The following is a 26,701-nucleotide window of genomic DNA, read 5'->3' as shown; positions in this document are numbered from 1 at the left end:
GGATTCTGGACTGGAGGTCCACTAGCAGGACTGGAAAGATCTACTTAGCACCTTTGAGAGGCTGTTCCATTCGGGGTATTACAGCCCTTTCCTTCAGGAACAATTAGTTTAACTATGCATAAGAACAGCACCTTAAAGACTGACTCAAAATGAAATATTTTTAGCTCTGAAAGAATGTCCACATTATGCTGTAAAAATGTCCTCAGAAAACCATAGTCCTGGTTACTTCTAAATATATTAGAAGCAAAACCAGAAACAGAGTATACACTATTTTATAAAGTTACTTGTCTGATGTGTTTTGATATTACTTGTTTTCAATGAATACAAATACTGTTCTAACCTTGTCAGCCTGCTTCAGAGAGAAAAAATACTTTATTTTATGAACTATATTCCATAAACATCTTTGAAATGTCTTAAGGCATTTTTCATAAGATATAGTTATGAGATTTTCTTGGGTGAGAAATATTAATAGACCTGAAACTATTTTGTTGAAAGGTTCTTTCCTGTACTTGTAAAGAAGTGTTTAGGAGAGTTAAGCAAAGCACCGTAGAACTGTAGCACCCTCTTTCTGTAAAGTGGGATGTCTGTGTGTGGACATCCCTGACACCTGGATGAAGAAGGTCAGAGTAGAAATAAGTTGACGTCCCCGTAGAAAAATAGCAAGGGGTCTGAATGGCATTCTGCTATTCTCCCAGATTCTAAAAAATAGTAGGGACTAAGCAGCAGGTACACAATGGACCTCATCTGCTTGAGTTTAAAAAGATCATGGGAGCGGAGTAATAAGTAAGCAGTAATAAGTCACTAAATGCTGCCAACAGCTCTACCACCCACCACAGAGCATTATTCGTCACCAAACAGATCCTTGGAAGGAATACTAAGGATGTTTGGTGATTAAAAATGCACCATAACTGCTCAGAGGACCCTGGAAGAGGGGAGCATTGATCATACAGAACTAACCTCCAGATCTAACTCTGCAGATCCTCCAGATCTAACTCTTCTTTCTCCTGTGAGGCTTCTTGGGTCCTGATTTATCACATAGATACCAATATGTCATTCCTGCAGTCGACACTGTTCATGTTGGAGAAGAGGTCAACTTCTCACCCTTGTACTTCATTGTGGGGGGGGGGGGCGTTGACATTTGTTTCGTTTTTTCAGTTGTTTTAGATCTGGTTCACACCCAAGTACTCATTACTTGATTATTGATGGCTTTCATGAGGCCACCACAAATCTAACCTTTAGGTTACCTTACAATGTTTTTCATTGCAAGTAGTTCACACATTTAGTTGACAGTCAACAAGGTGGTCAAGATGACTAAGACAGACAACTTTCACCAAGAGAAAGACGGGCGGGGGGCGGGACACATGTTGATTCTCCTGTCTCAGCAGCTTCTCATAACATTGATCTTGGTATAATTCTAGACTGGCTGGATGAGACGGAGGCATCATATTTTGGTGGTACCATTCCTATCCTAACCGGCAGTTCTTTTCCATATTACTCAAAGCAGTTCCCATAAAACAGTCCATAAAACAACTGAAACCAATCACTAGTTTCAAACCAAGGATTGTGGGATCCTGCATGGCAGGGGGTTGGACTGGATGGCACTTGTGGTCTCTTCCAACCTTGTGTGATTTTGTGATTTGATTTTGTGATAAGTCAAATCCATAGATTTTACAGATTCACAGAATACTCACCAATGAGAACCGGATCTGCCCAATGCACTTGTACAAAGCTCCGCATGGCACTTTCTTCCAAACAGCGACAGGGGTGGCAGAGCCCTCACCTGGGCAACCTATTCCATAAGGATGGAGCTGCCAGAGAAAAAGCCTTTATCCAGGCTGTTACAGTTTTGACCTTCCTTAGCAATGGGATAGTGATCCCTCCTGAGAAGAATAGAGTGCCCTCATTGGCTCATAAAGGGAACTAGATGAACAAAATGAACACCCTTTAGAACAAGAGTCCACAGACAACATTATGCCAAGGGAGAAATTATCTCCAGAGAGATCATTTCTGACTTCAGTAGAGGCTAGAAAGAATTTATAGGAAGATTAAAAGGTCTGCTTTTCAGTGATTAATAATTCATTAATTAAATCACCATAAAGCATTCTTTTTCAAGAGTATCAGGGACACTGCTGAGGGAGAGCAGTTCCTTATAGCCCCATTTCCATGCTGCAGACAATGTGAGATTATTCTTCAAGAGCATCTGTATTTCATTATTGTGAGGTATAAAAACACCCCCATGATTGTAGACACATTTTTATAGATCATAAATATTTGTATGACTTTTGCACACCTCCCCCCCCACACACACACCTATTGGCAATAGCACTCCTGAACTGCCTTGGTTAGTTACTATTGTGACAATCCTTACTATCTTGCCACTTTGTGTACCATAATGTGGTATGTCACATGATCACTCATATGGACCAGCCATGAGACTTAATAAATACACACATTTTCAAAGGCATAGACAACACAGCATGTTTGCTTCTGGTACTTACATGTTTACATGTGCGTGTCCAATTACTCAGGTCTTGCCACTCCCAAGATTAGGATTAAAAGGAAGAATTGTACCGGATGTGGTAGCAGGCACACACCCACATGTACAGGATTCTCCTTTCCATCAACATGCCCACCCATGACTGGAGACATGCTAGGGTCACCCTTACATTATGAAGTGACAGAACCTGCAGTCCCATGAATACATAGTGTAGTGGTTAGAGTGCTGGGATAGGATTTGGGAGACCCAGGTTCGAATCCCACTCTGCCTTGGAAGCTTGCTCGGTGATCTTGGGCCAATCACACTCTCAGCCTAACCTACCTCATAGGGTTGTTCTGAGAATAAAACGGAAGTGAGAATGGTATGAACCCCTTTGGGTCCATTGGAGAGAAAAGCAGGGTAAAAATGAAGTGAATAAATAAAAGCAGACATTTTATGTCTGTAGTATGGGATCCCAACTTGCTAGAAGCAGCAACCCTGTTGCAGGGATATACAGAAACTGGGTCTTAGTCCTCACTGTTTAGTAAACAAAATTCTGTTCTTCCCTAGTACCAGGACACTAGGAATCAATATATTTAATTTTCAGCCTGGCCCTATCTGTGGATACTGTAATCCAGCAACTGGAACCATGAACAGAAATGGATGTCCTCCAAAATCAGTGGCCATTGTGGGGGTTGCTAAGCTACTATTGCCAACCTTCAAACCTTGGTTTCTGTCAGTAAAAGGCAAGGGGCAGGGCCCTTCCAAGGGCTATTTTGGCCTTACAGTCCACCCCTGCTCCCATCCTTCCTGCTCTGGAGGGAGGACTCATCAGGGCCAGGGCCAGCAACAACTTCTGGTTAATTTGCCACTGTGCAACTTGTGCAACTCACCAAGGTGCAGCAGTGGCTGCCTACCACCCAACTCCCTGGGCTCAGTAGCAGTTTTCACACAACTTGTGCAATTTGGCCAGGGCTGCAGTGGTCACCACACAACTTACCCCAGTGACCTGCTACTGTATGACTTTCAACTCGGCCAGACTTTTCTCAAGGAGAGGCTGCCAGGAGGAGGGAATGCTGAGAGCCAGAATGGTGCAGTGACTAATGCAAGGATCTGGGAGACCAAGGTTCAAATTGCCACTGTGACATGGAAGAATAAGAATTGGTTTTTATATGATGACTTTCTCCACCACTTAAGGAAGAATCAAACCGGCTTACAATCACCTTCCCTTCCCCTCCCCACAACAGACACCCTGTGAGGTAGGTGGGGCTGAGAGAGCTCTAATACAGCTGTGTCTGGCCCAAGGTCAGCCAGCTGGCTTCGTGTGTAGGAGTGGAGAAACCAACCTGGTTCACCAGATTAGCATCCGCTGCTCATGTGGAGGAGTGGGGAATCAAACCCGGTTCTCCAGATCAGAGTCCACTGCTCCAAACCACTACACCAAGCTTGCTAGGTGACCTTGGGCCAGTGACACACTCTCAGCCCAATCTGCCTCACAGAACTATTGTGAAGATAAAATGGAGGACAGGAGAATGATATCAGCTGCTTTGGGTCCCCATTGAGGAGAAAGGTAGGGTATAAATGAGTAACAAAGAAAGCTGAAGACCGGGAGGTTGACTGGTGAGTGGGAAGGAGAGAAGGAAGTACTTTCTCCATTAATATACTTATCGTCTTAGACCTGGTATTCTCATTCTTGTCTTTCTTCATATAAACCATACACAAGCTAGCAAGCCTTTTCAAAAGAAAACACCAATCCAAAATTACAGCAAGAGCCGAATGTGGCTACAGAAACTTCATTCATCAGAAGTCACTTAAAATCAATCTCAGAAACGAGGTGACAGGTGATTACAAAACTTTTATTGAACAGTGAACTCAGTATCACAGAGTGATCAATACTGAACATTCAACAGCTATAATATGAAGGTTTAATGGAACAGAGGTTCAGTGAGAACAGATATTGACAGTACATAGCTAAGGTACCAGAAAGCATTTTTAAAGGACATGAAGGGATTGTGAATGCCATACGAATACTTTATATACACAGAAGTGAAAGAACTAAAGCTCAAAGTCCCAACTCTTGGGAGTGAGCAGGGAAGAAGAGTTGAAAGGCATTAAAAGCATGATGAGTTTATGTCAAAAGACGCTCTCAGGGTTGAAAAGGTCTTCCAGCTTTGTCAAGGAATCAGAGAGGCGAAATGGGAAAGAGCTATCAAATGCACCTCTCAATTCTTCTCTTAGTTCTCTTAGCAGAGGCACACTAGACCTACCATTTGCATTCAGAAGTTGCACAAAGAACTTACTCCACAGGTCACTGTCAACACACCTAAAACCAAGAGGAAAGTCATTCTCACTTAGAAAGTCATGCACGTGTGTTCTTGGTTAAATTTATCAATGACCCCTGAAGACCCTAGCTCACTGTCTGAATCTCAAGTAATATACATGTGTGAAAGACTGGAAAAGAGTCTCAAATGTCCATTTTAGCTACTAAGATATCTGCACTGGCCACTAAAGTTAGTATTAAGCTGCCTGAGAATCTTAAGCAAATGTTCACTTACAAAACATCCTCGCTTAATATGAGCGAGTGTACAGGTATCGGATTTTGAGCTTTGAACTGGTATTCATCACCCTCTGCTTACTCAACAGAAAGTTCCCTCCCTCAAACAAAATTTCCCTAATGCCATAGAAGGATCACCTCTGGAAAAATATGGTAACACTGAGCAGAACAAGTGAATGTTATTTCTCATTTGAACAAAATTGTGGATCTGCTCTTCTATGCCAGTAAAGCATTTCCTCATCAACTCTTTAGGAAACCTCATCCAAGACCAGAATGAGACCTATGCATAATAATTCAATTACAAAGCCCTATGTAGCCCAAATATGTCATATTTGTATCTGCCTAAGGCAGAAAAGAGTTAACTTTAGTCAAATTTATCTGTCTAGCAGGAAATCTTCCATCTGTACAATGTAACAATCACTTTAACAACAAGCTCCTACACATAAAATATATTTGGCAGAGATATTTTTGCAATATACGGAATGTTCTAATTCGTGTAAGGAAGCACTGAATATACTGTAAGACGTAATTCTTTGGTATTCTGGCTTTAGGCTCCCTGCAAACCCATCACACCCACATGATGAGCCAACTCCATGAAATACTGTTGCTGATGCATCTATCTATTTTAAGCTTTAAAATGCATAAGTGTAATAGATCATTTTCTGGGAATTCTCTGACTTGGTCAAATACAATAGTTTGACAGCAGAAGTGCACAGACCAGTCTTCTTCAATATGTAGGTAACATTCCCTTGACTCTACAAAAATAGATTATGAAAACAAAACGTGCTACAAAGATGAAACTACTCCATTCTTTTTTCTTTAGCTGAGAGCCTCCTGAAAAACAACTTTGAGATTTTTCTGCATTTATCATTAATCCTTCATTTACACAGTAGGAACCAAAACTGGCTAGCATAAGCTTCAAACATACAGAGGTATGGGATAATTATGCCATATCACCTACATAAAGTAGAGTTGAAAGGTCTTGTTGGTTCAAAATGGGTGCGTGATAAATGGGCCCTGAAACAGCTTTGACAATATCATTAATATATAAATTAAATAGATAGGGGGATAAGAGGGAAGCTTGTGGAACACCTTGAAAGGCAGGAATTGAGTCCATGGTCGTCTTCCAAACTTCATTGAATTTTAACTTCAGCACCTTGATATGGTCTCATCAGTAACCATAAAAAGCGCCTACTAATCGTAGTTCCTGCAGTTTCTGCCACAGCCTAGTTCTACTATCAAAGACTGAGAGTAAATCCATAAGGCTACATGTAAAAGAGGAAACTATAAACAAGTAGGCAAACGGTATTCAGTGTCAACCTGAGCTGTCTTCAAAGAAAAGATTGTTGTGTTGCAGATATAAAGCAGTTCCATCAAACTTCTTCAGTCTATTGACTAATTTTCTCTATGACATCTGAAGCAAGAGTTCCATGTCACTAGGGGTAATAGAACTCAAAAGCCAAATTGCCTCTTACAAAAACAAATGCTGCAACCAGACAACATTTACAACATTTTGTATCTCACCTTTCCTCTGAACAGCACAGGGTGGAATACATGGTGTTTACCCTGTGAACTAGGTAGGTTAGACCAAGTATCAGTCATCTGCTCGAAGCCCCCTAAGTTGCTTCAGAGTCAAGCAACATTTCATTGAGGGAGAATCTGTATTCAAGTCCACCACTCTTACCTAGTACTACATACCAACTCTCCAGTTCTATCCAATAAGCCTCCAGATCTCACTTATTTGTAAAGTCTTGCCTCAGCCATCCTAGCCCAATTGAGTCAAAGCCCTACTGCTATCTGCCCAACACCTGATTCCTGTACCCAGACCATTTATTGAAGTCCTTTAGTCAAGGAGAGTATTGAGTATTTTGTACTCCTTTTTAGAGAAAAGATTGGGTTGTGTTAATTAACGCGTAGGGTTACTTTGTTAAATATATATTTATTTCTTGGTTTTACTTCAGACGTCTGCATAATTGGTTTTAGATTTATGGATATTAAGCTCTGTGAAAAAATAATCCAGTTAGTTATGTTATATTGCAGAGCACCTGATGATAAACATCTGCATTACACTTCTGGATGGGGATGGCCCACTGCCAGCATGTCTGCAGCCTCCCTGCCCCCTCCCATTTCTGCCTGGTCCCTGTCGCCTACCAGCTCAATGCTGCTGCTGATCAAGGTGATGCCATTGAACTAATACCAGTATACAAGGCAGTACTTGGCAGCTAAGCAGTCACCCCTCAACCTTCTCAGCAGTGAAGAGATGCCCCAGAAGTCCCGTTTCATTCCAGAGGACACAGAAGCATCACTTCCATCAGTACCAGGAAGATTGAGTGCAGAGGCTGGGGCTGCACCCCATCCACCAATGCCTGTAAGAGCAAGGGAGGATTGCCAGACATTGAGAGGTATTTAGAAGTGGCATGCACCTCTCAGACGGTACTCTCTAAGCAAGTGCTTGGTACAGCATAAGATGAATGCTGCCTTCTTAAGTATGTGCAGCTCTCTCTCAAAGCTCTCTGCTCTCAGTCTTTCAACCCAAATGGCTGGCACTCTTCTCATCACTGAAGATGTTGTTACAAGCTACAGAACCTGTCAATCAAAGGCTTGTGATATGTCCTGTCCTTGAGTACTGAGAGGATTCTTTAGTGAATCAATTACAGCTACTCCCCCTCCCGCACACACACAAAGATGTAGGAAGTCAGGAGAGAAGTAATGGCATCACAGCTATGGGCGTCCCATCCCCCTAGTACCTTGGCCCATCCCTATCCCCATTTGAACAAAGTGGTAATCCTTGCTCTAAACAGTCGTTATACTAACAGGCCATAGGTGCTGAAGCTAAGAATTAATGCTTTATCTTCCAGTACTAAAATGCACAGAAATTTAGTTGCATGTCCACATTTGTGTCATTTCTCTTCTTCCCTCCATATTTGTTAGCACCTTAAGAACATAAACTGAGACTAGGTTGAGCTAGAGGTCTATAGGCTTCAGCATCCTGTTTCTCCACACTGGTCCACCAGATGCCCTGAAAATCCCAAAGCCGGGATCCAATGGCCAAAGCCTCCCCATGTTGCTATCTGATAACAACTAGCATTTGTAGGTATACTGCCTTCATATCTGGAAGCCCCAATCAGTCATCGTAGCTAACAGCCATTGATAAGACCAATCCTCCACAAATCATACTAAGCCCTTTCAAAGCCAAACGTTAAGGCCATCACAATATCCAATGAGAGTTCTACAAGTTAATAATAGGGTTCTGTTCTGGGAGGCAATACTATATCCCCAGTTTTAAGTTATCTTTTGGGCTTGGTATCTCCATCCACGGAGAATCTTTGGACCAGCTTAACGCTTAAGTTTGCTAGCTTAGTCTGCCTTTTTGTCAGTTACAACACCTACAATATGTCCTAGAGTTCATATCTAGAAGTGTATTTTATTGGTTTCTCATTCCACCATATCTATGCCCTCTAAATGTCCAATTGCATCTTAGAATCTTCTAGAATTTGTTTATGAATACTTGCTTTCCTCTCTTAAGCGTGCTTGGTATGAAAGCTTCCCTTTATGACTCTTTGGTCTCCATAAAGGGTTGTCACTTCCTGCCATGAGGTTAAGTTCTAGCCTGCTTTCATTTAGGTGACCCAGATCATTTGCCCCATCCTTCCTTAGATATGAGTCTGCCCAAATGAGATGCTCTCCAGCTTTCCAGGGGCTCCAGCCCAGTGCAAAGTTGGGGGCTGCTGAGAAGGGCAATGTATGCATTGGGCTGTGTCATCACCAGCTGAGACAGACCTCCTCCCCAGTCTTGGCTAGTGAGCATGCAGCAAAGCAGGTTTGGATCTAATCAGTACCTGGATGGGAGACCTTCTAGAAAACCTATGTACACATGATGGAAGGAAAAAAGATATCTACAGTTTTATTAAGTTGTTAAAAGGACAGACCTCTTTGCTTGCACACTATCACTAGAACCAACACAGAATTTTTAAGAAGTGTGCTCTTAAACTAATCTTCATGAGTCAAAGAGAACAAATTTTAACCAGCTTAAAATGTATGTAGCTAACTGAAGCATACACATCCCTTATACCAAATGATAGTACCACCTCCACAGCCAAGCGTCTAAGAGACAACAAACATTGAGTTAAAGAGCTAAAATTCTGAACTGTTGCCCAGTACTTACTGGGATACATCTCTGGTAGTTTTCCAGAAGCCTTCTTCCTGATGAACTTGCAGGCTTTCCCCGAAGAGCATAAGGTGGACTGTATTTGCAATGCCTATCAGGTCGACCTGAAAACATAGCACACCAAACTCTGTATAACATTTGTTAGAATTGTGTTTTCAGAACCACAGTCCATTCCAAAAATACCACACCAATTTCTATATTGTTTTTGTATGGAAATTTCTAGTATGCATCTGATCCAAGAAATAGTTTACTCTGGTTGCTTCAGCCTTCCACATAATTAAAGCATTTAACTGCATGTGGTAATGAAACCTACACAAATGTATGGAACTTTTTTATTTCAGCCAAAGGAGAGAGGGATATGGCATTCTCACAAGAGGCGTTAATGTTAACAAAAGCAGTTTCAAAACCCCATGCCAAACTGCATAAAGATCAGCACATCTGATGAGTGCAGATGCACTCAGGGGTCACCTGGGGAATTTCCCTCCCCTCTCACCTGGTAAGGAAGAGATTTCTCATTCAGGATCTGTTGCCCGGCCTGGGTCTGAGCTATTGGAAAGCCTTTCAGAAAACTCATTCTTGGCTGTAGCTTCAGGTCCAGGCTGTGAGAGAAATCTACTATCTTCAGAGCACGGGATGTCTCAGCACTGGCAAAGACATTATAGATTCTGTGGGAAAAGATGGATTAAACAATTTTATGCAGTCTTATATTGTATTCACATTGAAGAAGAAGAGTTGGTTTTTATATGCCGACTTTCTCTGCCACTTAAGGGAGAATCAAACCAGCTTACAATCACCTTCCCCTCCTCTCCCCACAACAGACACCCTGTGAGGTAGGCGAGGCTGAGAGAGAATGTGACTTGCCCTAGGTCACCCAGCTGGTTTTGAGTGTAGGAATGGGGAAACACATCCAGTTCACCAGATTAGCCTCTGCCGCTCATGTGGAGGAGTGGGGAATCAAACCCGGTTCTCCAGATCAGACTGAGCCATACAACTTTTCTTACTCTAGCGATTACCTTTTGAAAAGGGCACTCAATGAGTTTTAAGTGGCAATGGTTTTTATTAGAATAACAATTGTAAAAAAAATTAGGTACTTTCCTTCACATTGTTTCAATTCAAGAAAAAAACCCAAAGGCACAGAGAACTGTTGACAGATGGATGTTAGCACAATATGTCATGGACATGGTTGTCCACTCCTCTGTTTCAACAGAATTTGCCTCTCAAACATGGAGGACACTCAGGCACCTCAGCACTTGCATTATGTGTTAGTATACAGTTGCCAATCTGGTATGGAACTATGTGAGAGGAGACATAGGAATTTTAGAGTTAGTTTTGATCTGACCTGCAGCCAACGATTTCTTAAATTTAGAGTATGGAGCCCTGTGGCACAGAGTGGAAAGCTGCAGTGCTGCAGTTGAAGCTCTGCTCATAACCTAAGTTCATTCCTGACAGAAGTTGGTTTCAGGTAGCCGGCTCAAGGTTGACTCAGCCTTCCATCCCTCTGAGGATGGTAAAATGAGTACCCCGCTTGCTGGAGGTAAAGTGTAGACAACTGGGGAAGGCAATGGCAAACCACCCCATAAACGAAGTCTGCCTGGTGTCAGGCTGTTACGTCACCCCATGGGTCAATAATGACCGGGTGCTAGTACAGGGGACTACTTTTACCTTTACATGTATGTATGGTTCTATTATTGTTTACTGTACAGCCTGGTTTATAAATCAAAGAATGCATGTAATCTCAAAACGTTCCTGGGGAATCACCCCTGAAAAAACATTGAGCACAAGCTTGGCAGTAAAATTACCTAATATTCTATTGACAATGACATCTATTCATTGTTGTTAATTTTATGAAACAATGACTGTATAGAAATTTTCAGCAAAAAATAATAATCAAGCACTGGCAATTTTCCATTTTAGAAACTCACCTGCCTCACATTTATGTAATTTGTAAATGCCCTTTATGTAGTACAATTCAAATGTTAACAATACCTTGCATATGTTAATTCAGATGAAGGGCTATGACTGTGACAAAGTACAGTTCTTGCACCTTATGCATTTTTTCATGACGTTATTCTAACATGTGCTATCGCCCTCTGTTGGCGTAAGCAAGTATCACACCATCTCCAAAGCCAACATTCCTCCAGTAATTGCAAAAGGGAAAACATTTAATAAGGCATAATTGTAACATAAATGAGTTTTTAGTGACATGTTTCTGATCTAACTTGCCTATGGGCCTTAGAGATAGGCTAGAAGTAAAAACATGCAAGAATGTATTTTATTATCACAAACTCTTCTCTAATCTTTATTCTGAATTAGCTACAGTGAGGTAAGAATACACATTACAATTAGATTCTTTTCCTAACGTCTACATTTTCCATTCCCTAACATATAACTTGCATCTACTCAGAATACAACTTTAGAAATCACTAATCCAACTGCAAAAGGTTCAGGTTTCTGAAACGACCAACCTGTCTCCCAAGAATAACGTTGCTGGATGCAGGTTTCCATGAACTATCTCTACTGTATGTAATTTTGCCACCACATCTAGGAGATTGTCGACAATCAGCAAGACCACTTCTTGTGGAATAACTGTACAGAACTGGATCACATCCTAAGAAGAAAAGATTAGTATAATCTAGTACTGCAACATACCACACTGGCTCCAAGACCATAAGAAAGGTACTATCTAGGGCCATAGAGATTGAGGGAAGCATGCTCTGAAATTTAAACGAGATGCCTTTCCTCATTCAAATACATTTTGTGACCAAAAATCCTCAAGAGATTAAACAAAACAGCAGGAACTTGACTTTATATTTTAAACCCTTGCCCAAGTTACGCAGTGACACAAATGTCTTAGTATGTCAGCACTTTACTCAGCCAGAGAAGAAATTGATTTCTCATCCTTTCATCAATCCAACATGCTCAAACTCATCTCCCTCTGCCTTTTGCTCCACTCTTCTTCTCTTATGCGTGTTTGGTCCCTGGTTTATGCACAGTGCCTAGTTACTGTAGGCGTTCTAGGAAGGAGTATTACATCATTTTGAACCAGCTCTACATAATTGATTTTTTGTAATGTCATCTAGCTTAAAATAAGCATTCCCTTTGTATTTCTGCTTTTACAGGCTCAACACTCGGCCCCATATACCAAGCAGAAACCAAAATTTCTGTTAGTGTGCACCTCAGTTCTCCCTGAATCATATTCTAGTTGTCCATGCTGACCTGAAGAGTAAAGTGATTTATCTCCTTATGTAGAGTCACACAGCCATTGTGGTACAAGAAACAAGTGTAGCTGTCACTGAAGCTCTGATCAAACCCAGCACCTAGTCGCTCTTGCAGTTGCAGCGTGATGTAAAAGTCCCAAGGCACAGGTTCAGAGTGCACCTACATATATAAAAAAAGAAACTTACCATTTTCCCATGGCCCAACCCTGACACATTATTCACATACAGTTTTTAGAAGTTTTAACACTCACACAGCAGAGTATCACCTTGAAGTGTCAAGGCTGATACCCATCACCAGGAAACCAAATCTGGGGACCAAATTAAATGTTATGCAAGGGATCTGTGATTGATCTTCCAACATTTCACATAGATATGAGCAGAATCTGAATTTGTTAGATCAATAGCTCTGACCTTCCCATCCAATGTAAAATAGCCGATAACTTTACACAACTGAATAAAAAATAGGGGAAAGAGGGGTCCCTACTGAGAACTATTTAAACAAACAACTTGTAGAACATGCTGAACCATGCATCAAGAGTACATTAGGAACTATCCAGAACTGAGGAGGAGCAACTTCCGTTCAGAATCACAAAAAGAATATTTGATAAACGCCTGCTGATAGGGAAAAAGTTACAGTAAGCCATAAGGATAAGATACCTTTATTAAAGATGCTAAGGTTTCATGAAGAAAGATGGCTAACACAGCAGAGAACATCTTGTCATCTTCGTTGATAACATACTCACGAGTGATATTGTAAGTTTCATTGCCTGTTGAAGCAAGATTTTGTTGTGATCACTACCGAGAACGCTTATTCACAAGGATGTACAGCATCAAGACAGCTATATGCCTTACAAAAGCTGTTTTGCTATCTTTCACTTTTCAAGCCTTGTAAGGCCCTGTCCTTTCCTCAGTTGAGACACTCCAATTTGATCCCCAGTCTCCTTGTAGGTTTCAAATGGGTGCCCTTCAAAACACCTAAGTGCAATGGGGATTCCTGGGATTAGTTTCAGAGATTCAAACTCAGGACACTAGGACTCAAGCTCAGTTGAACACTCAAAAATGGCAATCACTATCAACTGGAAACAACTTGCTGGTGGTCCCCAGCCCAAACAGTGTCTGTCTGTCCTTGACCAGAGCCTTTTCGGCTCTGGTCCTGCCTGGTGGAACTCTATTTCAAATGAGACCAGGGCCCTGCAGGATTTAATGCAATTCTGAAGGACTTGCAAGACTGAGATGTTCTACCAGACCTATGGTTGAGGACAGTGACAATTTTCCATTTTGTCTGGCTTCCCTTCCCCTTCTTTTCCCTCTTCCTACCCTGCCTCTTCAATTATATTAACAGTAATGCCTATCCTAACCTTGATCCCTTCTTTGTTGAGATCGTTTTTATCACTACTCAGCTGGCAACCACCACTGGAACAATTAAGGGGACCATTAGAAATTTTAAGATGTTAAAGAATTTTAACTGGAATTATATAATTTTTAATTGTGTACTATGTTGTCGTGAGTCGCCCCAAGCCTGGCACTGCCGGGGAGGGGCAGGATATAAATCAAATAAATAAATGGATCCCAGCAAAGTAAGAAGGTAACCATCCTTACCTATATCAACTTCTTTTTCTACTTCCATCCAAGGCATAGGCTGAGGCTCTAATTTCAAGTCAGGAGACTTTGTTAGAAAGTCTGGAAGGGGCTGCAAGAGCTGTTTGCGTTGTTCTTTATACTGCAATCCCCCTGCAGAGTTGCCTGGAAATAAAGTTATCAGAAAGTTGCTACACTGGCTCTGACTACTGATAAATATCTAGGTCAGAGGTCTCCAAACCTTTTGAGTCTGCTGCAGGAGGTGGAGCCAACCACAAAATGTCAGGGACTGAGGTTATGCTTAGCTCTAATGGTAAATCTTCAGTGTATAAGGCAGAAGCTCTCTTTAACAGAATGCCTTTTAAAATTAACATATTGTTTAAAAATATTTTCTTGCAAACATAGTAACTTAGTGGAAATCCTTATGCTGTGGCAGCAGTTGTTGCTGAAGCAACTTTTTAAAAAGCAGCACAGCCAATCAGATCTTCAACAGACAAACAGAAGCCCTGCTGGGAAAAAGCCCTACCTGGCCCATGTCCACTTTCAAAAAACACTTGGCAGGCACCAGAAAATGTGCTGGCAAGCACCATGTTGGGGACCCCGATCTAGACATTTACTTCCTTCAGTGGACATTAATATAGTATGCCGCAGCACTACATCAGCACAAGTAAGAAATTTAAACATTTTTCTTCTGGAGTCAATTTTGCCTTACCAGATTATCTCTTTTTACCGAATAGCATGGCTCCATTAGCTTCTCTTCCTATCACTAGCTTTAGGTGATTTCTCACTCCCCATAATTTGGTAACATTATAGAATGCATTTTATTAATGCAAAAACAAGCCTCCCTCTCCTTTGCGGGCCTAAAAAAATAAGGGATCATCTTCAACTTGCATGCAAATTTACTGGTATGTAAAATCTGTCCCCATTCTATTACTGGTGGGCTCTGTGGGTGGGGGGAGGGAATATGGCCTCTTGCACAGCCTACAGAGAGATGCAAGAGGATTTGCCTTCAACAGCCTGGGAAATAGTGTACCATACCTTACAGGGTCAATACGAAGGTAAAAAGAAACTTGTTGAGTTTCAGGAAGACAATGGGACATCTAGAGTTTAGGTGATGAACATTTAGAAAACAATTGTAAACTCACTAGAGAAATTTTCTGTATTGCTGGTGATTTCGTGAGTGCAGCTCTGAGCCAATTTCAGAGTCTCTGAGATCTGTTCAAACGTATTCGTGGAGCTTTGTGTAGGGGAAGCTGAAGATGCAGAAGATGCAGTATCTTCCAGGCTTGCTTCTATAATTGGACTACCAGCACGGAAGGGAAAGAAAATTAAGTCTGTTGGATGCAACATTCAGGCATACTTTTTCCACAACAGTTTTAAGTCATTCTTTGAGAGAGCTGCTTCAAAATCTATATGTTGTAGCAAGGAGCATTCCTTAAAGATGTATTCCTTAAAGATGTGTCACAACACAGAATCAGAACTGCTTCAGATGCTGCTCTCCAGGCTGATATTCTGAGTAGACCTCGCCTTGCACGCACCTCTTATAACCTTATAGCCATAAAAATTCTAAGGAAGGCATTGATTCAATACAACAACTTAGTTTAATTGCCTATTAAAATTCTCGCACAAGCCTTTCAAACAATGATCCTGCCTATAAAAGATAGCTTCCATGCATGCTGCCCCAAGTTCCTTGGATGCTAGAAACAAATCATTAGCTCCCCACACTTGATGGACTGTGTATTTTCAAGAAGCAGATGGGTTGACTGGGAAGAACACCTGTATGTTTAAAGGGGAAAAAAAACCTTCTCTCCAAATTATTGTAGTCCTTTCACCCCAGTATGCCAATTTGGAATTAGCAGATTTTAAAAATATACTTCAAATAACATGAAGATTATTCAAACATTGTCTTATGCCTAGTGTGATGAGAAGACAATGTGATTTGACAAGCACCAGAATAGTTACACTTGCTGCATAACACTTGGGCCCATAACCCTGTTGCGGGAGCTGGCGGATTGTGCCAATGCCCAGGAATAACCAACAGTACCGGTAGAGCTTGTAGAAAATGCAGTTTTTATTCACAGTGCTATTAACACACTCTTCCACCACTATCTCCCGGCATAGACTCATGGGGTCAAATACTTATATAGAGATGCCATCTCCAGGCAGCAATTAGTGTTACAGGCTGAGTAACCTCCAGGTGCAACTCATTACCTTCAGGCTGAGTCACCCTCCAGGTGCAACTCATTAACTCAGTCTCAGGCCTTCTAGGGGCTTTCCAGGTTATTAAATCAGCTTAGCTTGACACTTAGATCCCCTGAATCTAAATCCACCTGTCATAGCTAATATGAACAGACTTGCATATTCTGTCAAGTTTTCAGTGCATTTTTTCAGGCAAAATACCAAAGCCATTATGCAAACATACGGAGGCAGGAAATGCATGCAGTTACAACACTGCTTTCTTACCTCAGTTTTTTTACATACAGGGCTTCGGCATACTGATCCTCACTAACAATTGTATGCTGGCTCAGAGATCCTGCCTGAGGTTCTGGACATGCTTCCTTTGGCTCATTATCAAGTCGACCTCTCTGTTCTGTTACCCCATGGAAAGGTGTTGAAGCAATGTGGGCAGCCGTAACAAAGTCACAAGTATCTTCAGGGTTGGAGCAGAAGGTTTTGTTTCTATATGAGCCCATAACAACTAGATCTTCACTCAGGGGTTCAATTCCATGAAGCTCATCCTAGAAAAATCACAGACCAAACCAGCTCAACATCAGCTACAGCCATTTCTGTGTTTCAGATTTGTGTGTGTAAAACTCAGCCAACTGAACTGCATGAAGAAATACCTAAGGACATACATCTGAAAGTCAGCTCAGATAATCTCAAACTCAAACAGAATTAACACGAAGGGGATAATCCTTCCCAATTTTCCACTTACATGTAAAAAAGGTTTACTCTCTCAAACCTTTCCCATATATATTATTATTTGGTATGGCTGTTACAGACCAGGAAAAATTGCTCCAAGTGGCCATATCCAGCCACAGGCTGCTTATTAGCCATTCCTGATTTATAGGTCTGCAAGGAGCACAGGAACTCCTGTCATATACTATTGCAGACAAAAGTGTAGTTTTTAACTACCGTATATACTCGTGTATAAGCCGAGTTTTTCAGCCCAAAAAAAGGGCTGAAAAAGCCGAACTGGGCTTATACACGAGTCAATACGGTAGGAGAGGGGAGGGGGGAGGAGGGAGGAACTTACCGCTGCCATCGCCGCCTCGCCCGGGAGCCTTTCTCCTGCCGGCAGGGGCCTGGAGGGGCAGGCAGGAGGTCCCTGCTGGCTGCTCCGCCGCAGCCCAGGCGCCTTTCTTCTGCCGGCAGGGTCCTTCCTGGGCCGGCAGAAGGTCCCTGCTGGCCGCTCTGCCGCCGCCCAGGCGCCCGGAAGCTTTTCTCCTGCCGACAGGGGCCTGGAGGGGCCGGCAGGAGGTCCCTGCTGGCTGCTCCGCCGCCGCCCAGGCGGTCGGACGCCTTTCTCCTGCCGGCAGGGTACTTCCTTGGCCGGCAGAAGGTCCCTGCTGGCTGCGCCACCGCCACCCACGCGCCCGAGCGCCTTCCTCCGGCCGGCAGGGGCCTGGAAAGGCCTCCTGCCGGCCCAGGAAGGCCACGCCGCCGATTCGCCGCGTCTCCCGGTAAGTAGGGGGTTCAGGGGCTCTTCCCCCTCCCCCCCTTGGATGGCACTGGGGGTGGGGTGGGGTGGGGCGGGAGGGCCTGGGAGGCGGCGGGAGGGCGACCTGGGGCAGGGGCTCTGCGCACTAAAATGGCGGCCGGCATTTTAGAGCGCGGCATTGCCGGTAAAGGGAATTTCTTATTGACCCTCGGCTTATACGCGGGTCAATAAGAAATTCCCTTTTCTGGCCTCAAATTTGGGGGGTCGGCTTATACCCGGGTCGGCTTATACCCGAGTATATACGGTATGTATATTTAGACAGAAGATATGCACACATGCCATGGAAACAGTGATTTGTCTTGCATTTTTCTCCACAGTAATGAATGAAGTGGTTCTTAAATGTAAGATCCCAACTAACCTTTATTCTCAAAGATACACCCAAGAAACGGGAGACCAAGATTCTACCAACACACAGCTTTGAAAAACTTACAGAATTTTCAGGAGGTACGTTTTCCTTAGCAGTGATACTTTCCGAAGTTTTGCGAACAGCAAGAGGACATTTGGCACATACCAGTGGCAGACGAGTAGAAAGACTAAGATGAAAGACAAATATGGTTTTCCCAATGACATTCTGTAGTTGATTCTGTACAACAATTGTACAGAATGAACATAGTGTAGTGGTTAAGAGTGTCAGGTTTGGACCTGGGAGATTCAGGTTCCAATCCCCACTGCCATGAAAGCTCACTATTGACCTTGGGCCAGTCACTCTCTCTCAGTCTAATCTACCTTCACAGGCTGTTACTATGATGATAAATTAGAGAAAAGCAGACTATAAATGTCTACAAATGTTTCCTAGGATTACAAGGTGACACAAATGAAGTTATAAGAATCTGAACCAAAAAGGTCAGTCCTTGACTATGATATGGAACAGAATAACGAAATATTCTCCCCTCCTTCCAAAAAAGAATTGAGAGCACTCACTCTTCTCATGTGGGTTTACTTTATTTACATTTACCTGACATCCTGGTTTTCTGAAGCAGATGACTCATCAAATATGGAGAAAGGCACTGAGGGAACCACCGAAGGAGGAATTTCAGAATCTGGAACACAAAGCCAATAGTTTATATATGGTTGTTTGGAAAAATTAGAAATGCTACTGCTTAAGAGGTATTTTGCAGAGGAGCTGTTCGATTACAATCGGTTAAGTCCCCAGTGTCTCATGGACAATCACAGATCAACGCAAGATTCCGTAGGCATCTACCCACATTCCATCCGTAAACGCACTGGGGGTTCACATGCATGTTCTACTGTTGTGGACAGAGCAGAGGACAGGAACCATACAGTGCTATTTAAAGCTTGTCCCGTAGCACCAGCCAATCACATGCAACTGTTAACACCCCTTCATTAGGAACTACAATAATTTCCTACCCCCATTTCCATTACAAAATTTGACCCGCCGGGAATACCCTTGGACCGTTCACATGAAAGTAAAATTTCTTTGCAAGACTCTGAATCTACAATACCACATTACTTACTGAGTGACAGAGCAAGTATTTCACAGCTTACTGGCACAGAGCATATAAACCAATCATCCTGAACAGAACACATGAGCAAGATGACGAGTGTTATTAGGTAGTTATCAGAATTTTTATAGCCAGGGGGTTCTTTGATAAAGGCCAAGAATAAAATAGGAAAAGAAGCATTGTCCACAGCCAGTGACACCCCTGCCTTAAAATAGTTTCAGTGGGGCTTTGGCTAGACTACAAAATGTTAGATTCATTCACGTGAGCATTTAAGGACTCTCCTCAAGTAGGAATCAATGCAAATGGAACTTACCGCTGGAGCTCGACTTTCTGTGTTGAACATTTTCATCCAGTTCAAAATTGCTGTCAAAGTATAAGCAGTTTTTTGCTCAGGTAAGCAGAGAAACAGATACAATCAATCCCTCCCCCGCTTTCAAAAATCTTCTAACCTGAAACAATAGATCACCTCAACACTACAATGGGCCTTTTTCAGAAAAAAGCCTATAGTTTTATAATATTATTTGCAAAAGCATTTTCTCCTAAGCCAACCTTCTAAGTTACCTGTTCAAGGAGAAACAATCTGGAAGAGATCTTTCAGTGAGTGCTGCGGTATCTGTCACTGAGGGCTGTGTTTGTGTCATAGGAAACGTCAGAACTTCTGGCACATCAGAAGTCAAACCAACAGGCATCTGTGATTCTATTTGCTATGATAAACAAGGAAATAGATAGAAGCCAAGATGTCATGCTCCAAATGTACTTGACACCTGTACGTTTCTAATACCTATTGAATGGTACCCGAGTAAAGTTCCTGTGTGTCCTACACAGGTCCTACTTAGTATTATACTGCAAGTAGGTAAGATGGTGGGATACTACCTGTGCATATGGCTTCTGAGCATGATTAGCTTGTTGCTCTCTCACGATCTTCTCCATCTCTTCAATTTTCCTTAGTAATTCTGCTTTCTTCTGTGCTATTGTTTGTAGTTCTTCTGTACAAAAGGGAAGTCAAGACGCCATACATTATTCACAACAAAATTGCAGCTAGTGAGCAACATCTCCTAGAGTGGGCTATTTTAAGAGCAGAACTACCAGCTATCAGAAACACTGGGATGCCACTGCAAACAGCAGCCCCAAGTTGTTGTCTGTCCCACAATGTAACTAGACCTACTCAGCATTACGTTCTAACTGCACTGCATGGCCACTTTCAGGGGCCAACCTTGTGCGCCTCATAGTGCATAATTCTGCCCTAAAGCACAACCGAATCATAATAATGTTACAACACATCAACACTCACAGGGTTGGTGAGCTGAATGAGTTGTGGCATAATCCCAAAGTGCTTGTTCATTAAATTTTCAAACGCAAGTGGCCTTTACTGTTTGGACCATTATGACCTATGAATGAATTCTCTAGAACTGACTGGCTCTAAATAATACTAGCAGATTTTTTTAAATTTTGCCTATACATACCTTCCCTTTTGTTTTTTTGTTTTTTTCTGTAGATTTCAGCTCTGATTTCTTCCAAGGAGAACTCCTCAACACCAGCATATACTCTCTCTTTGCAATACATCGGCTGCTCCTTCTTTTCCTGATCATCTTGCTGATGACTTTGCACACGATGTAATGGATCTTCCTCCTTCCCTGGCTTTCGAGCGCTTAACACGCTATTTATGCTAGACTCTATTTTACAGGGAGTCCTGAAAAAACAAGCAAGAAACACAAATAAGAAGGGGACAGAATACAGGTGGTTAACCTATCACTAGATACTAGTCATAAGAAAAGTCCACATGATTCTGTTTTTGCATGTGTGTGTTTTTTAAAAAAAAACATGGAATGGAACCAGTTAAGACTAACCCTTAATTAAATACAACTGATATTGCAGCTGTCCGAAACAGATAAGGAGGAAATGAGCAATAAAATTCCATATGCAAGCAACTAACTAGATCAAATTAAGCCTGATCTTCCCCTAAAAACTGAAATGACTAAACTGAGGCTATTGTACTTTGGTCACATTATGAGAATACAAGAGTCACTGGAAAAGACAATAATGCTAGGAAATGTTGATGGCAGCAGGAAAAGAAGAAGACCCTACATGGGATGGATTTCTATAAAGGAAGCCACAGCTTCAGTTTGCAAGACCTGTGCAAGGCTGTTGACGATAGAACGTTTTGGAGGACACTGATTCATAGGGTTGTCAGATGTCTGAAGCAAACTGACGGTACTTAAACACACACACACACCTGTATTAGTTTTTGCTTTCAGTATTAAAGATTTGAGCTCCTTTATGAGCAACAGCTTAAAGCTTATGTTCGAGTCTATCTAGATTTTGCTACTTTCCAAAGTTTCCACCAATATTAGTGCCAGCAAAGACAAAAAAAATAATAGAGAATTTATTGAAATACTTTAAGCACAAACCCTGTTAAGTGAAGCAAAAAATGCTTTCTAGGCAACGTTTGTTTCATTAGGCATACTATGGACAGACCAGGAGAACATAACAGCAGTAGAAAACAGAAATGAATCAGATATGCAGGGGAGGAAAAAACCATTTTGACTGGAGAAAGACAGTGAAACAACATACTTTCCATCTTTACAAAGACTAAAGGCAAGTTATGGGAGATTTTGCTAGATCCGTAACTAAACTGCCTCTTAAATAAGCAGGCCATGCCATGACTTCCTCTACAAGAGCCAAACAGAACTCTTGAAAGACATTGAAAGAATACAACATATAATTCAATGTGTACCAATATGCATTTTCAGTTGCTTTTTAATTTTTTGATATGTATTTTTGCTATGACATTGGATAAGTGTTTTAACAAGCAAGATATTAGCCTGTTGTTTCACATTTTAGTTGTAATCATTTTTGGCCATTGTGTGTCTTAGATATTTGAGACAGCTTTTTAAATATCAACAAACCTTAATATAAATGTGCTCTAGGGACTGCAAGGGCAACCTAGCCCCTTACAGATGTTATACAATGAGAAAAGCGTTGTCTTTGCTTGACCACACTATTCAATGATTCTGCTGGACAAAGCCTTATAAGTAGTAAGAGGCCACGGAGCTACAAACATTATAACCAGGAGAAAACAAAACTATACTTATAGCTTGGGTGCCCCTCGTTCTATTTTCTGATGAAGAGTTTCAAAGACTCATATCCCTTTCATAGATAATCAATAGACTAAGGAAGAAAAAACTTACATTGTTTGTTGCTGTGCTGACTCTTCAACATACGGAGTAAAATTAGGGAGCACAGTAGGAGCCACAGGGCTGGAGTCCGTGTTGTTCCGAGGACGCTGGAGGAGAATGAACACAGTATCTTCTCATATTGCTAGCCTGCGCACCCTGACTGCCCTTCAGATATTTCTTCAGCCAACTTCTTCACATAGACATGCACCACACTAGTACCCCTCATCTTTTAGCAACCTCAGCACTAGAGGAAACTGGACTTTTTTTTTCTTCACTGACCAGTTATAGCAGGACAAGTCAAAGCTACGACAGGAGAAAGGCCTTTTCAGATCCACTGAAGAACCAAGTACTCAGAAATTATAGACAGACTTCTCAGCCAAAGAGCAAGAGATATCTCTGTTGAAATGGTCGTTTTGCCTAGGTAGCAGATCCAGATAGGCATTTCGCTGAGCCCCTACTTTACAGCTTCCTCTACATCATTTCTCCTGCCATCAGTTTTTCTTCGAACTGCAGCTCTGAGTGTGAAGCAACTGATTCATCAAAGATAGCAATGAAATTCCACAGTTTAAGGGTGTCACTTCTTACTCTTAAACATGTAAGCCACTCATCGTTTGCAAACACACAAGAAGAAATTGAAAGTAAAGTCCTTAGCCTGAAAATACTCAGGGCAAGCTCTGCAACGTCTAAAATAGTCAAAGGGAATGAAATTTAGTTTAAGATTAAGCCTAGTTAAAACCAGAACTAAGGAGGATATGAATCCCTGCAACCCACCGAACTCCTACAGAAATTCACATGTTCCATCTGTTGCTAGCAATCAATTAGACCATTTCTCCTTACCCTCCCCTTGTTCCACGGTCCTGCCTGCAAGTCATTCTCTTTGGCCTTTATTGTTGGAGGGGCTGCCCATGGCTGTGGTACAAGCGCTGGAAGCTCAGCTCTAGAAACCTCTGCTTTATTCTCATCATATACTGCAAAGGCTGGACAACTCGACACCCGCTGACCCGCTGGATTCTGGAGCCTCTGCCCCTGGCTTGGGACTAAGAGAATAAATAAAGTGAGATATCTGCCGTTCGTACACTGTATTGAAATGTAGTTGCAGTACTTTTCCAATGTAGCCAACCTCAACTCACATTTCACAACATTTTCTACACGACTGATTGGGGCTCTCACTGTTTTCTTCCCTCTTCCTTTTAATTCTGCCAGCGTTGTTCTTTGGGGTTCAGAAGCAGAAAGACTTGAATCTTCCTCGTCATGTCCTTCAAGATCTTGCAAGGCCTGCCGAGATGCACGGGCCTGGAACTGCCTAAACACAAAAGTATAAACACCCCTGCAATGTAGCCGCTATCACTGAAGGCACAATTTGTTCTTCACATATGCCTATCTTACAGTAATTACCTATGGTGGGACTGCAGCTTGTCCAATGGTTCAGCCTTACACAGCAGGCCATCCTGGAATATCAAGTCAGCTTTCTTGTAGTTCCCTCTTGCTTCAAGTTCCTCTGCCCAAGTGATATAAAGCTGCGCCAGAGATGTGCCTATCCCCTGGCTGTGCAGATAGCTATACAGGTCCAGAGGTTCACTACAGCAGTTCCCCTGTAAAATATGGGAAGGGGCAAGGCTCTGTTGCATCAAAAGTCAGCTTCAGAAATCAAAAACTTGTACTCCTATAAGTATTTACTGGAGCAAAATGTCTAATTAGTTGTGAACCCCTGCTCTGCAACCAACAACAAATTAACTTCTTCCCTGTTTTTCAAAAAGCAAGTGAAAGGAACAGATCGGTCCTTGGTCTGACCTATAGACATAACTATGCTTTTCCTTAAAGAAGTTTTTATAATTGTGTTACCATTGAGTTCTAATTATAATCTAAGCATCTTAATAGTAGCATTACAATTCACTTTATGATTTGCTTTCTCCTCTCAGCTTCCAGGAAGATTTGATAAGGAGAATGAATGAGCTAAAATAATATGTGCATACATGGAGTGCATTTTAGCACCTCAGGGTCACCCAACAAAGCACAATGTCTCAGTTCTTAAAGGCATACTCCCATGGGGTATATTATATACCAAAATAACATTTCTGAGTGCAAAGTAGCTCTGCAATACTGAAATACAACCGATGTTCACCTCACAACTTCAAGAGGTTGCCATTACAGTAACATCATTAATCAAAGGGCAGGAATTAGTACATTTATTCTCCAGTGCACTCTTGAGTTGTCTATAGACCTGCTGTTATTTGAGAATCTATTACCTTTGTTATGATCTGAGGACCCCATGCCCTTCAGCTTAGATATCAAAGTCTGGTGAAGGCACAGGTGGAGACTGGCCCCAAATAAACAGGTTATGATGAAGTACAAGGACCACTACGTTAGAATTGGATCAGTAAAATGCACAGCTTAAGGAAGACTATTTTAACCTGCCTGAACAAAACAGAGCTCAAATGAACTGAAATATGAGCACGCGAAATATTCACACACTAGAACTCACAAATTTAAGCCAGAGGCTGAGGTACCGGGGGTCTTGGTAATAACTCTGCTGCTCACTCAGTGCTTTAACAGCTCTCTCCAACACAGCAGAGAGGTTGCTCTCTTTACCACCTTGAGGAAAGGTCTGCTCTGTCCATTTGATGTATCTAGAGATGTCAAAACAACCATGAGCACAAAAAAGCCACCCGTGTTGGTGATTGGCAATTAATTACAAATGATCTCGTCACAAAAAAGAATCTTACCTGTCCCAGACATCTAGAGGATCACCACCACAGTAAAAACGAATTTCAGATTCAAATTCCCTAAAGTTAAAATTAAACACAAAGTAGCTAGAAAACCATCACTAGTCTGGGAAACAAGAGCAATATTTTGTGAATGTCTATCTTATGAACACATTTTCTGGTCATTCCCAGGCAAGATCAGAGATTCAACATTGGTAACATTTCTTGGTTTACAGAAGCATCTGACGGACAACACACCACATTTTGGAACATTCTTCTTCCATGGGTTATAGCATTTGATGTTTATAGTATCAGCCATCCTACGCCATAGAATAGCTCTGGAAGGTGAACAGACAAGTACATCATTTTGGTTGAATGAGGCAAAACTGCATTTTCCCAAGTAGCAGGTACCTCCTGATTGCACAAAAGCTCAATCTGGATTTCACTTAAAACTCAGCATAACAATACGTATGCATCATTTTGACCAACTAGGTCAAACTACCACCTTGATAGGAAAATAGAAGCAACTTTTGGAGCACGGCATTATGCCTCTTGTTTTAAAGTTACTAGCCCCACATGCCAAAATATTATTGCTTGATACACACCACTCTCCTTGACCCCATTACAACCTGTAATAGATTATGATTTGAAGAAAAGTCCCAGAGCAATGTCCATATGAATACATGTAATACTACACACAGAGAACTCACCATTAAAAAAAACTCTGTTCTAGAGAATTCCACAGATATGTACCTCTGTAGACCTACTTATTTTTCCTTTGCTTCTCTCACTATACCTAAAAATCAAAAATCTAAGCAACAGTAAATTATTAGTGAAAAAAATCCTTGCCTTTCTTGATTGTTTCCAACTCTTAACTCACACAAAGACAGCTTGCCATGTTGGCCTTACGTGCAACACTAGCTTTAGTAACTTAATTCTGTTATTGCTATATTTAGCACATCTCCACACTTTTACACAGCAAACTCAATCGACATGGACGTATCTGCACCTCCTTAGCAGACATAAGAAGCGAGAATGACATACATGCCTCTTCGAACACTCATAGGCTAGTATCAGGGAGAGCCAGTCGAACCAGGAGTGAATACAGATACTTAAAGATGTACAGTCATCAATCACTCCTCAGACATTCACTACAGGAAACACCAATTGTATTGGTGTGATGCTGAGCCTCTCATATTCCTTCACTTAAAGAAAGAAGATCAGTATATTTACCTTTTTTGCTGCTGGATAGCTGCATGGCTGGAAACATCCTGCTGAGCCAGAGCTTCCTGCAATGTAGCCATAACTCGCCCCTGCCGAAGAGGCTGGACATTCTCTTTACTTAGCTCCCACTCATTTCCATCCGAAGCCATGGTAACCTCTTTTTTTAGGTTACTCTACAGCATCAACAGCAACATGTAGCGGTGTAATTCCAGGACTAGAAATGCTAGCGATTAGAGGAGATAAAGGAAATTAAGATTCTACATGAGGAAACGAAAGAACCTATTTGTTGAATCGTTATTAACCAGAGACCCAGCACATTTACCGTAATAATTGCTTCAATCATTTTAAGGGGCATCAACACTTATCTTTGAGTTGTAATGACAAGAGTTAAAATGTGTTAACCCTTCGCTATCTGACAGAA

General features: G+C 41.8%; 1 protein-coding gene across 1 annotated transcript; it reads right to left on the bottom strand.

Annotated features, from left to right (window-relative positions):
• Positions 1 to 4,609: 4,609 nt before the first annotated feature.
• Positions 4,610 to 26,482, bottom strand: BUB1B (BUB1 mitotic checkpoint serine/threonine kinase B). The gene is made up of 22 exons (XM_056851076.1): positions 26,290 to 26,482; positions 25,078 to 25,137; positions 24,837 to 24,981; positions 23,750 to 23,946; positions 23,485 to 23,657; positions 23,192 to 23,391; positions 22,367 to 22,461; positions 20,642 to 20,868; positions 20,097 to 20,164; positions 19,740 to 19,882; positions 19,492 to 19,541; positions 18,671 to 18,755; positions 18,146 to 18,248; positions 16,458 to 16,732; positions 15,140 to 15,297; positions 14,016 to 14,159; positions 13,074 to 13,183; positions 12,415 to 12,576; positions 11,664 to 11,806; positions 9,692 to 9,863; positions 9,196 to 9,302; positions 4,610 to 4,799 (listed from the first exon to the last, which is right to left on the bottom strand). Exons 1-22 carry the CDS (start codon positions 26,427 to 26,429, stop codon positions 4,610 to 4,612), a joined length of 3,147 nt encoding a protein of 1,048 aa, XP_056707054.1. The 5' UTR covers positions 26,430 to 26,482.
• Between the last annotated feature and the right edge of the window lie 219 nt (positions 26,483 to 26,701).

This window comes from Euleptes europaea, chromosome 6 (assembly GCF_029931775.1).
Source record: "Euleptes europaea isolate rEulEur1 chromosome 6, rEulEur1.hap1, whole genome shotgun sequence".
NCBI classification, from domain to species: domain Eukaryota; kingdom Metazoa; phylum Chordata; class Lepidosauria; order Squamata; family Sphaerodactylidae; genus Euleptes; species Euleptes europaea.
The sequence above is the reverse complement of the archived record's forward strand: the minus strand, read 5'-3'. Positions and strand labels throughout refer to the sequence as shown.

Excerpts from the sequence above, each read along its gene's own strand:
- BUB1B (XM_056851076.1), bottom strand. The coding sequence starts at position 26,429 with ATGGCTTCGGATGGAAATGAGTGGGAGCTAAGTAAAGAGAATGTCCAG. Across the intron at positions 24,982-25,077 it reads CCTCTAGATGTCTGGGACAG|ATACATCAAATGGACAGAGC; the intron begins GTAAGATTCTTT and ends TGACATCTCTAG. Across the intron at positions 9,864-11,663 it reads ACGTTATTCTTGGGAGACAG|AATCTATAATGTCTTTGCCA; the intron begins GTTGGTCGTTTC and ends CTTTTCCCACAG.